Source organism: Vulpes lagopus, chromosome 6 (assembly GCF_018345385.1).
Source record: "Vulpes lagopus strain Blue_001 chromosome 6, ASM1834538v1, whole genome shotgun sequence".
Classification (NCBI taxonomy): domain Eukaryota; kingdom Metazoa; phylum Chordata; class Mammalia; order Carnivora; family Canidae; genus Vulpes; species Vulpes lagopus.
This window is the reverse complement of record NC_054829.1, coordinates 46,920,895-46,934,314: the sequence shown is the minus strand read 5'-3', so window position 1 is coordinate 46,934,314 and position 13,420 is coordinate 46,920,895. Positions and strand designations below refer to the sequence as shown.

General features: G+C 31.3%; 1 protein-coding gene across 2 annotated transcripts in view; it reads right to left on the bottom strand.

The window, feature by feature from the left end:
- SOS2 (SOS Ras/Rho guanine nucleotide exchange factor 2) overlaps nt 1-13,420 on the bottom strand; it is a 79,543-nt gene that overhangs the window by 13,024 nt on the left and 53,099 nt on the right. For both annotated transcript variants that reach the window (XM_041758810.1, XM_041758812.1), the window contains exons 13-19: nt 11,925-12,028; nt 9,353-9,575; nt 8,028-8,147; nt 7,715-7,877; nt 4,220-4,337; nt 3,034-3,206; nt 254-370 (exon numbers count right to left, since the gene is read on the bottom strand). In XM_041758810.1, the coding sequence (XP_041614744.1) occupies nt 254-370; nt 3,034-3,206; nt 4,220-4,337; nt 7,715-7,877; nt 8,028-8,147; nt 9,353-9,575; nt 11,925-12,028 (1,018 nt within the window). The remainder of the gene's footprint in view (nt 1-253; nt 371-3,033; nt 3,207-4,219; nt 4,338-7,714; nt 7,878-8,027; nt 8,148-9,352; nt 9,576-11,924; nt 12,029-13,420) is intronic.

Sequence of the window (13,420 nt, the reverse complement as noted above, 5' to 3'; positions counted from 1 at the left end):
CCCCCTTATACCAGGAAGGCTTAAAAGCTGACAGATAAATAAATCCTACTAAGATAAAGGATAATCCAGATTTTATCAAAAAGCTAACATTGCTTCCTATAGTATCTACCACTTTAGAAATAGTATAGTACTGCAAAACAAAGGACTGAAAAAGTTATTTGAATAAATCAGAATTTTAATGGTAAAACGTTATTAAACAATGAAGATAATATTGTTTTAACACACAATTTTTCCAAAATTGTACTGAACTTACAAATCGAGGTGGCTGTTTGCAGTTTCGGGGCTCAATTTCTAGTGACTTGTTGAACAAATAATCTGTAAACTCCTTTTCAGAAGCATTTCCCATGGGGTTAAGGTTTTCAAAGAATCTCTGGAATTAAACAAATTTTCCTAAGTATATGTTTTAGATCTTACTGGAATATGTATTTCAGCAGTTTAAAACAAAAAAAAATATTAACAAGTTAAAGGACTGTAATATCTGAGAGTTCATAAGAATTGATTCTAATCTCTCTACTTTCAAATAAAAATGTACAATTTCTATGGGAGTTGTATATTCTAGTCTTCATTTTCTATTAAAAAGATGGACAGATTTTCATTTGTTACCACCTTAATGGTTCAATATCCCTCAATATTATCCCTAGTCATTATAGCAAGATGATTATCACCAGTAAACTTATCAAAAGTGTTGATAGTTTAACAGAATTATGGTTATAATTCACAATGAGACTTTTTTTAAAAAAAGATTTTATTTTTAAGTAATTTTTACACCCAACGTGGGGCTCAAACTTACAACCCTGAGATCAAGAGTCACATGTTCCATCAACTGAGACAGCCAAGTGTCCACAATGACACTTTTTTTTGACACTTTTGATAATCAGAAAAAAAACAGAGATAAGCTGGATTAAGTTCTATTCAGAAGTAATTTCGAGAACAATTATAAATCTATCTGTGATAGCCTCTAGTAAAATAACCCTTCTGTTTCAAGAAAAAAAAATTTTCTAACCTTGTATTTAAGTTTTTAGATTGAAAATTTAGATGATTTAGCAAAGGATAAAAAGTAATATAAATAGTAATCTCACCAACCAGAGATCTGTTACCATTTTACTCTTACAGAATATCATTCCAATGTTTCTACTGTGTGTGAATATATGTATATATACAATATTTGTTTTCTTTTTTTTTATTTTGCAAAATTGGGCCCACACCAGTTATTTTTTAACCTTTTTTTAGTTTATGTTCAATATTTTCCCATGTGGTTTACTTATTTTACAAATATAAACTTTAGCTCTACAGTCTTTAATCATATGGATTTTCCAGAATTTATTTCACCAATCTCCACAGCGGTGCTTTCTAATTCTTTGTATTACAATAATAATTATATTTATTAACTTCTAGTGCATAAATTTTTCTGAACATTTTGATGATTTCCTCAGAAAAATTCTTTAGAAGCAAATTATTGGATTTAACTTTATTTAATTTTGAAGAGATTCAGAAGTATATATAAAAATAAGTACTGGGTTTTCACTTTAATGGTGGGCAAAATGAGCTATAGATTTTCTGATAAAAAATTCTCCCACTTTTCAGGCATTCTGCCAATGTCAAGAAAATTGTATTAGCCCTTTAACAATATTGAAACAGCTTGTTCTTATATTCAAGTTAGCTGTTCATATTAAATCATATGAGCCAAGAGTAATTTAAAGACTTACAAAGTTCTAATAGCAGTGTTCTTGATTTTCTCATCCTTTACTTTTTAATACAATTCATTAGCTTGATTAACTATGGCCTGATAAGTGAATGTCCCCATACCTCCATTAAGAATGCTTTAAATGATGGCGGAAGTCTAGACCAGATCATAAAAACCTAATGGAGTTACTGAGATATGAATGTTAAAAGTACTATTTCAAAAATAAATAAATAAATAAAAGTACTATTTCAAATATACCCATCTATAATTTAACATGATTTTTCTGGGAAAATATATTATAAACTCTGCATCACAGAGGGTTGGCCCCATGATGAGGGAAGACAATGAAATATAGGACGACCAGCAGCTTGTCACCATTTTCTTTAGAGTAGGTAACTGTCTACATTTTCATCATGGTACACTTTAGGTCATTCTTTCTTAGGGCTTTAGAGTATTTTGTTTTAAACTGGGAACAAAGAATAGTTACCATCTTACAATTTAGGAGAGTGAGAGTCAGAGTGGCCATTTTCACTTACTATGCCTGACCTGCAGACTAAGTCTGAAAGTTGAGCACAATTTTTAATGTGACAGGTGATCTGATAAGTTATATGTTCTGAATTTCAAATAAGTATAACACAATTCACTTGACATACATAGTATCATAATTTACTATGATTTTGAAGGTATCCGACACTTTACAGTACCACAGAATCAATGTTATAAACTATTGCTCAAAATAGAATATCAGGTAAAGTGTTTAAAAAGAAATCATTTTTTGCTCTATCAAACTGACCTCTTCCTCTATTTAAACCCAGTTTTCTTATGAAGAAATTAATTATTTAATATTAGATTGGCACATGTAAAATATCTAAAATGGGTATCAACCAATGACAGTACTAGCAGTGGATTTTCTTTTTACTACATGGACAGAGAGTTTCATTCCATTTCATCATTCATTTTTTGAATCATCATTCAGTTTTATTATTGAAAGTATTACTTGAACCAGATGCATGAAGAAGCAATACTCTCAAGAAAAAGTACCTAATAATATGTATTTTTTAAGATTTTATTTTTAAGTAAACTCTACACCCAACATGGGGCTCAAACTTACAACCCTGAGATCAAGAGTTATCTGCTCTACTGAATGAGCCAGCCAAGTACCCCAGCACCTAGAAATATTCATAACTGCAGATTATTAGCACAGAATACCTAATATTTACCACTTCTATCTAATGATTAATTATTAACTTACTATATTATTTTTATAGTAAAATAAGTCGCATAATGTGTGGTTATGATATTTCTTACAGATTGCAGAGGATTTTAAGATAAGCAAAGAAAATATTTACCCTCATTTCTGGTTCTATCCGTAAACAGTAAGGTTGATTCTGATACTGCTGAATTTCTCCAGTAATTTCAGCTACTTTCCTCCTCTTACTGAAATTGATTAAATCTTTCCCTTTCTTTTTTAAAAAATCATTATTCCCTTCTTCAGTTTTCAGAATATTTGTTAAATATATTCCTAGTAAAAAAGAGTATTTGAAGAAAAGTTATAAAATTTGTTACTTAATCAATCATTTGAAAAAACAATTGATCTACTGAAGTTGAAAGACATCCTATAATCCAGCAATTCTACCCCTATAATGTTGGTAAGACTCTGATAGGCTTATTAATTAATTTTACATTAGGAATTTTTTAACATGTAAAGAATTTAAAATAAAAAGAAAATTAGGGTTTAGGAAAGGCTTAATTTATTCCTTAGACTAACAGCTTAATATAACAGGGAGGATTCATTCACAAAATCAGTGTTAAATCTGTTCTAACCATTTTAATATTTGATTATAAATATTTAATTCCAATGAACTTAAATAATGATCAATAAATTAATTTTAAACCAATTCTGGTGATAAGATTATAGATCTATAAACTAATTCTGTTTTTCCAAAGCCCATAATTTAGATAGAAAAAGAATTATTCCTCACTCTGGGACAGTAAGAAAGTTTTTAGCTCCTTTCTCATACATAATTATGGATTCATTTAAATCAATGGCTCTCAACTGGGGGCAATTTTGTCCCCTAAGGACTATTTGTGATTGTCTGGAGACATTTTTTATTAACACAGCCAGTGCTGCTCTTTGTGTGCGTGCCTGTGTGTGTGTGTGTGTGTGTATACACAGGCATGCATGTTTGAACATTCAAAATTCCTATGTTGAAATCCTAATGCCCAATGTGGTATTAAGAGATGGGACCTTTGGGAGGTGCTTGAATCCTGAGAGTAGAGCCCTCATGAATGGGATTAGTACTCTTCTAGAAAGACCTCACAGAGCTCCTTACAACAACACTTTAATTATCATAACCTCTATTTTAAAGATAAGGAAATAGAGACCTTAAAGTTTTATTTATCAATATAAACAGCTAATAAAAGTAGATATGTTCAGATATAAAAATCACGACAATTTGCTTTTAAAGGCTGGTCTCTTTTGGCTAAAACAAACTATCTCAAAATATAAATATAAATCCATATTCAGTAACTTACCAAAAAAAGGCACACAAGGTGGATTGATTGACTTAAGTTTTACTAGGTATTTTTTAAAGTGATCTTGACTTAATTCCACAGCTTCATCCAAAATTCTCCTTTTTCTTTCCTGCAATGCCTTTAAAATATATAAATTGAGTGTAATTTGTTTTTTATAATTCAATCATATTTTATGAACACAAAGCTTGGAATTTTATAAAATTTTGCACGTATCCAAAAAACAATTTTTAAAATTAAAGATGAGAAGTATTTCTTCTAGCACCTGCCTGAAATAATTTCTCATATCTATAAATAAAAAACTAAAAACTTAGTTTTTTCTAATATAAATTAGAAGATTAAGCAATAAAAAATTCTTCCTTAGGACCTTATTAGTTATAAATCTGATTAGCCAGCATTTCAAATTACAGTTTATAGGAGAGGATATAATCCTGAAGCATTCAAATATTTTTCTACTGAGAGGCCTTTTGGGGATAAGGGTAAGGTTTTCGTGAGGAAGAGATGGCTGGGGGAGGGAGAGAAAATTGAACAAAAGTTTAGTAAACCAAGTAAGCAAAGATATTTCTTTTATATTTCATTGTTACATTTTTTTTGTTACAAATTAATTATTTTTAACCTGGTAAGTACACACACACACACACACACACACAGGCATGCACAAATCCACAGCAAGCATTACACTTAATGGAAAACTGTCCACTGTATTTCCTTTAACTTAAGGAAAAAGCAAAAGTGATTACATCCTAACTTCTATTCAGTATTCTACATCAGTCCTAACACGGCATGAATGAGAAAAATAAAGAAAATGAAAGAAAAATTGTCAGTATTCACAGAGGATATAATAGTCTGTGAAAAAAAAATCTACATATGGAGTGCTAATGAAAGAATTTAGCACTGTTGCTGGATATAAACCGACCAACAGGCAAAAAATCAACTGTATTTCTAGGTATCATCATCAATAAGGATAAAACAAGATCTTAAAAAATATTCTAATATAAATCTAACCAAAAGAGGTAGAAGATCATCAAGAAAACCATAACACTTTATTAAATGAATAAACAAATGGAAAGATATACATGTTCATGGTTTGGAAGACTCATTGTAAAATTGTCAGTTGTTCACCAGCTGAACCAATACAATTTATAGAACCAAAGCAATTTCTATCAAACTTTCAATAAATATATGGAAGCAACTGGCTAACCATATGGAACAAAATATGAAATTAGACTCCAACCTCACCCCATGCTCAAAACTTATTTCAGTTGAAGACTGAATGTGAAAGACAAAACATTAAGATAATAGAGGAAAACTGGTTAAACAAGGCACCAAAAAGCACAATATATAAGATAAATAAATTTGACTACTTTAAGAACTCTTGGTTCATCAAAAGACAGAAAAAAAGGTGAAAAGGGAAGTTTCAATCTGGGAAGAGGTATTTACAACACACATAACTGAAAAAGGATTGAAATCCAGTATGTAGGAGAACTCATACAGATTCAAAAGAAAAACTCAACAATCAAAAAGTCAAAAAATTTCCATAAGAAGAAATACAAAGAGCCAATAAACATTTAAAAAGAGGTTCAAACTCAGTGGAAATCAGGGGTTTATGTATCAAAACCACAAGATAGGAAAACGAAAAGAACTGACAAGATCAAGTCCTGGTGAGAATGTAAAATAACTAGAAGTCATACTTTTCTGGTGGGAGTATAAACTGGTAAAATTATTTGGGGAAACAATCTGGCATTATCTAGCCATAACCTATTACGTAGTAATTCTACTTCTAGGTAAATAACTTAGAGGATTTTGCGCACTAGGATACACCTAGAAATGTTCGTGGTACTATTACTGATAATAGCCCCATACTGGAAATAATCCAAATGGCCATTAACAAACAAACAAACAAATAAATAAAATTTTAGTAAATTTATTCCTATAATATGATACAGCTATAAAAAAGAATGAACTATAGCAGTAAGAAACAACCTGGATGAATTTTAGTAAGATAATGTTGAGTGAAAAAAGTCTTTGAAGAATTATATTCATATATAATTAAGAAACATGCAAAATGAAAGAGTACATTGTTTAGAGATATAAATAAGTAAAACTATAGAAAAAAATCACAAAATTCAGAAAGGTAACTGAAGGAGTGAGGATGGAGATGGAATTGGGAGGAGTTCTTAAACTGGATACCAGGTATACACAGGTGTTCTTTGTATTTTTATCCTTTCTGCCTTATATATATTTTATAAATATTGTTCTGTACCCAATATTTTATGAAACTAAAACTTAACTTCTCAAAATAGAGATGCCTGGGTGGCTCAGTGGTTGAGCATCTGTCTTTGGCTCAGGGCGTGATCCTGGTGTCCAGGATCGAGTCTCACATTGAGCTCCCTGTGAGGAGCCTACTTCTCCCTCTGCCTATGTCTCTGCCTCTCTCTCTCTCTGTGTCTCTCATGAATAAATAACCTCTCAAAATAAATACACTACTTTAGAATTTTCAAAATCAGAATTAAAATTATTAATCTGTTAAATAGATTAGTGTTTGGCAATATTCAACTATTAATATTCTTCATATATAAAAAGTTCATACAAATCAATAAAATGCAAACACCCAAATAGAAAAATACATACATAAAAACAGTTTGCCCTCCACTCCCTTCTGATCATAATCCATCAAAAGAACTAATGTTAAGAAAAGAGTATCTTCCCAAACTCTTCTCAATGCTCATGCAATTCCACTAGCATGCTTAGGGTTTGTTCTGTTTTTATGTTATATAAAAACAAAATCATATTATATTCATTATTCTAAAGGTTTTTTATGGCTTTCTCCCTAAAATATCACAAATATTATTTTAAACAATACACACAGATGCTATTCATTTTTTTTTTTAGCTGAACAATATTCTACACTATAGCTGTAGAACAACATATTCAGTCATTCTATTCAAGGACATACAGGTTGTTTCTAGTTTTCTACTACTACAATTAAAACTGTAGAAACTACTTCTTTGTACATTAACTTTACAGTCTGGCACTTTTATTTCTGGGCCCAGGAGTATGTGTATTTTGACCTTAACATATACGTTCTGTATCTTCTAAATTTTCTGTAACAAATGCTAAACATATACTGTTTTGTAATTTAAAAAATTTCTTTTTTAATTTTAGAAAGATTTCTCTCCATTTACTCTTTGACTTTACACTAAAAGGTGATTAAGTTCTATATTTATATCTAAAATGTTTGTCATTTATCTGAAATAATCAGTGTGCCATTGGAAAAATCCATTTGGAACTTTATAACATTTAGGTAAACATACTAAACAGAGTCACAAGCCCCATATTCTTTGATGAATTCTAGGCACACGATTGTATACTAAGGTATTTAAGGGAATAAGATGATTTGTAAAGGATTTAGTCAAAAGATTAATGGTAGAAGCAATTTCTTTTACCATCAATTGTATCTCCCCCCAAAAAGATCAAATATTTAAGCCTAAAACTTACCTCAAAAGTATGGTCTAGTCTGTACACTGATACTGAATTTACTGCACTGACTATCTCCAATACACCATTGAAATTATTCAAATCTTGAAAAACTTGCAGAATTTCTATAATTCTGCTTAGTATTGCCACCCGTTCTTCAAAATTTTCTGCTTCCACAATGCACCTAACCAAAGAAAAAAAATTTCATGGCTTAAAAAGCAATTTCCTCACCTCACATAAAAAAGAAACATATTTTTAGCCAGAATTTAAGCTTATAGATGACTGAGAATTATGATTATTAAGAAGTAGTAAGACACAATAAGTAAACACTTACTTTTCAAACCAAAGGGTGAGATTTGTGGTATGGCGAATCATTTTTAATAAATTTGGAGAATTTATTTCTTTATCTTCTTTGGTCCATACACTCCCTACAAGTTCAGAAGGTTGGACTTTCCTGGGGAATAAAAAAAAAATCATGCAACTTAATCTACAAAGGATTAGCATGAAAATTATTTAAAGATCTCTTAACACTGAGTAAGACAAAGATAGCCTAAAAGATAAATGGACAAACACATGAACAGGTTTAAATCACAGAGGACTGGACTCATATAGTCACATAAACATGAAATAATAGTTTCTCTCTTATTCAGGGAAGAGAACATTAAACCACAATAAAATCCCATTTTATTCCTGTCAGACTAACGAAAGTCTAATAGTACCAAATGGGTAAAGATGGACATCCAACACTGATGTACAAGTAAAGACTGATACAGCCATTCTGTAAGGCAATGTAGCAATATCTCATAATATTGAAGATATACATATTAGATCACCCCACCCTTCTATCTAGACACATACTCTGGAGACACCAGGTTACAAGAAAACATTTATAAGTATATTCAGTTAAGCAGTCATTATTTCCAACAGTGAAAAAATCACAACCTAGAAGCTCATCATCACGAGACTGGATAGAATATGGAGCATTTATATAATAGAATACCACACAGTAATTAAAATAAGCAAACCATACCTATATTCATCAACTTGAACAAATGCCAGAAACAATTTTATGGCAAAACACATTGCTGACTGATACATAAGTATCAACTGTTTTAAAATCTCCAAAACGGTGTTATATATTATTTACCAATGTATGTACGTGTATAAATGATAAAGACATACATAGGAATAATAAACACCAAACACAGTGTAGTGGTTATTGGAAGAAAGTAGAATAAAATTGGGAAGAATTAGTCAGGATTTCAATTGTATTTGTAAGGCTTTTGCTGTTCATGGGCCCTCATTATATAATTTTCTACATTTAAAAAAAATACCTGCATTACTCAATAAAAAATTGAGAATAGATTAAATTACTGTATATAGTGAGCTAGGATGCTTAATTTAAAAAATCGACCAGTGGCATACTATAGACTTTGGCTATTAAAAAAATGTTTTTAATCAGTAGATTCAAATACAGTTTTGCTAACAGTTTTTAAAATAAGTTTTCTTAGGTGATTCTATGGTTTCACCAGAAATTTAGTTTATAAACCAATGTCAATGTTTTACATGTTACTCTTCTTCCATAATACATATATCACTTAACAATGGTATATTCAAGATTCTTGAAAATAGAGCAGCAAATGAACATTAACAGTCTACCTGTAGAGATCAGATTCCAAAAGTGTCAGCTGACGTGCAATTTCTATTGGATGCAGTGTCATGAGATCAAATGTTTCAAACTGTCCTGGTCTGCTGATATGCCATTCAATTGGTGGAGGTGGACTTTCAAAGGTAATATTATGGCTTATTCCATTTGCCTGAGCTTGTTTCTTCCTCTTGATGATCTTAGCAATTGACTCTACCCATTTCTTCATAGCTTTTCCTAGATAAGAACACAAACAAAAATACCTTTTAGTTGACAGACATAATGGCAAAACTTTGTATTAATATTTAACAATTATCAACTCATGACCAATTTTTGTCTCACCTAACATCTCTCATGTCCTCCTTCTACTCTCTAAATTATTTTGAAAGAAATATAAATTTGGCTCAGTTGGAAGAGCATTCAACTCTTGATCTTGGAGTTGTGAATTTAAGCCTCATGTTGGGTACATAGAATACTTAAAATAAATAGTTAAACTTGAAACAAATGTCCTATTATTTCATTCATATTTAAGCATGTATCTAAAAATTAAAGACTTTCTTAAAGACTTTTTAAAATGGCAATAACATTATCATACATATAAATGACAATAACTTCTTAATATCATCAAACATATAATTAGTGCTTAGATTTCCCTGACTCCTTCATAAATGTTGTCTAACAGTTGGTCTGTTTGAAATAGGGTATAAAGAAGATCTACAAATTGCAATCAATGTCTCAAGTCTTTTTTAATCTATAGGTTCTCCTTTTCTCTCTCATTTTTGCTCGCAATTTACTTGTTAAAATGGAATCATTTGCCTTCTGTTATTTCTCAAGTCTGAATTTTTCCAATTCTGTCCCTGTGGTATCATTTGCATTGCTTCTTGGTCTCCTATTTTTTCTCTAAATCAGACACACACAGACATATTCTGATTCAGGATCAATTTTTTGACATGAATACCTATGAGAATATAGGTATTCAACAGCAGGCATATAATGTCCAGTTGCTTCTTTGTAATAGTACTAGGAAGTTGAAAAATATTGATATTCTAATTCCATCATTCCTTCATTTATTAGTTAAAATACATTTATAAAAAGAATCATCCCTCAGGGTGCCTAAGCAGCTCAGTTGGTTAAGCAGCCAACTCTTGATTTCCACACAAGTCATGATCTTAGGGTCCTGAGATGGAGCCCCACAGGGCTCTGCACTCAGTGAGGAGTCCACTTCAGGATTCTCTTTCTCCCTCTGCCCCCCCTCCACTTGCTCACTCTCTCTCTCTCTCTCTCTAAAATAAATAAAAAGGGTTTTTTTTTCCCCATTTTAAGATTATTTATTTATTTATTTATTTATTCATGAGTGACACAAAGAGAGAGAGAGAGAGAGGCAGAGACATAGGCAGGGGGAGAAGCAGGCTCCCTGCAGGGAGCCGGATGCAGGACTTGATTCCAGGACCTCAGGATCACTACTTGAGCCAAAGGCAGATGCTCAACCACTGAGCCACCCAGGTGCCCTATAAATAAATAAGTCTTAAAAAAAAAAAAAAAAAAAAAGAAACTTTTCTTCACCAACTATTTAGTTATTGTGGAGGTATAACCTATTCAAGAAAGGCCTTTAGGAAAAAAAGAAAAAGAAAAAAAAAGGCCTTTAGACATTAACATAACCATTTACTTGTGTTATCCTAATACATGTGTATTTTAGAAGTTTCTTAAATCATATATAGTCTAGCACCTTCATTAAGAACATAATGCAAAAAAAATAGTAAAAAAAAATAGTACCATAAACAATTTTAAGGCAAACATGATAAAAATATATCTTAAACATCTCAAAGTTGAAGCAAAGAGATCACATTCTCTATTTTAAGCAAAATTCCCCCTAAGTAAGAAAAAGTAGGATGAGATAAGCTAGGCTTAAAGTATTCTTTTTTTTTTTTTTTTTAATAGTAGGCTCCACACTGGGCTTAAAATATTCTTAATTAGTGTTTTATCCTGTCAGATAAATTTTCTTGATTCAATATACATTTGTTTAATGGTTCATGGTCTAGAGTTTCATTTCATTACTGTGCTCTAAAATTCTAGGTAGGAAACTCCTACTTTTTAGTAGCTAAAAATATACTGAAAACTTTTATAAGAGAAGTAAATATTATTATTTTTAAAGATTTTACTTATTGGGACACCTGGGGGCTCAGTGGTTGAGCATCTGCCTTTGGCTCAGGGCGTGATCCTACAGTGCTGGGACTGAGTCCCGATATTGAGGCCCACATCGGGCTCCCTGCATGGAGCCTGCTTCTCCCTCGTCTATGTTTCTGCCTCTCTCTCTCTGTCATGAATAAATAAATAAAATCTTAAAATAACTTTTTTTAGTGTATTAAGTTTATTAAAGAAGACTATGACTCTCCTAAAAAACTTGAAAAGGCAATGTTCTAAGACTTCAGGTGGTTATAACACATATAAGCTCCTTAGAGTCTGTAAACTATACTGAATGTTATTATAGTTGTTTAAAAATAAAAAAGTTTAGCTTATTAAAAGTCACAAAAATTTAAAAATACTAATTTGCAACATAAGGTTCAATCAAACCTTTAAATAATATACCTCTTACACTTGAAATGAAGGATTCTAGTCTTTCAAGCAACTCCAAATCCCTTTCAAAGTCATAAAAGTGGTGTTCAACCCAGTGCCGAAATACATTTAAGATCCTGAGAAAATGGAAAGAAACACATTTCAGTGAAACCTAAGCATTCAGTTATACTTCTTTTGCTTCTCTAATACTATGGTGACAACTTTATATACAAGGGCGAATATAACACTCAGAGACTCTAGTCTGTATTTAATTAAAACCTAAGTGTTTCAATGATGTGAAACAGATCTTGACTAATTTATCATTTAAAAATTATATTTTAAAAATATTTATAAGCATAAAAATTGTGGTCTCTTTATTTAATTACCCCCTAATGTATAGGAAAAGTAACTTTTTTGTACATATATAAAAATTCATACTTTGTGTACTACAAAAGCTATTTTTAAATTCTTAAATTGAAAAAGATTTTTTTTAAAGTTGAAAAAGAGCTACTCTGTGGCCCAGCAATTGCACTCCTGGGCATTTACCCAAAAAATATAAATGTAATGATCCAAAACAGCACCTGCACCCCAACGCTTATAGCAGCAATGTCCACAATAGCCAAACTATGGAAGGAGCTCAGATGTCCATTGACAGATGAACGGATAAAGAAGACACACACATACACACAAACACATACGCAATGGCATATTACTTAGCCATCAAAAAAAAATTGGTATCTTGCCATTTGGAATGACACAGATGGAACTAGAGGATATTATGCTAAGTGAAATAAGTCAATCAGAGAAAGACAATTATCATATGATTTCACTCATGAATTTAAGAAACAAAACAGAGGATTATGGGGGAAGAGAGGAAAAAAATAAAGACAAAATCATAGAGGGATCCAAACTATAAGAAACTCTTAATTATAGGAAACAAACTTAGGGTCACTGGAGGGGAGAGGGGTAAGGGGATGGGGTAACTGGGTGATGGACAATAAGGAGGGCATGTGATGTCATGAGCACTGGGTGTTATATAAGACTGATGAGTCCCTGACCTCTACCTCAGAAACCAATAATACATTATATGTTAATTAATTGAATTTAAACAACAAAAAAAGGAAAAAAGGAAAAAAAAAAAAGAAAAAAAGTAAAGCAAAAGCAAAAATAAAGATCTATATTGAGGGCAGCCCAGGTGGCTCAGCGGTTTAGCACCGCCTTCAACTCAGGGTGATACTAGAGACCCAGGATTGAGTCCCATGTCAGGCTCCCTGCATAGGGCCTGCTTCTCCCTCTGCCTGTGTCTCTGCCTCTCTCTCTCTCTTTCTGTGTCTCTCATGAATAAATAAAATCTTTAAAATATATGTATAAATTGATATATTTTTCACATAAAATGGAAAACAAAGATTAGTGTATTTGTTCCTAAATTCAAGTGCTATCATCAAATTTCTGTTATCTCCAGTTATATTCACATGCTCCTATTTTATTTCAAAAGACAAAAATAGTTCTCACAGAGCTATTTTATTCTG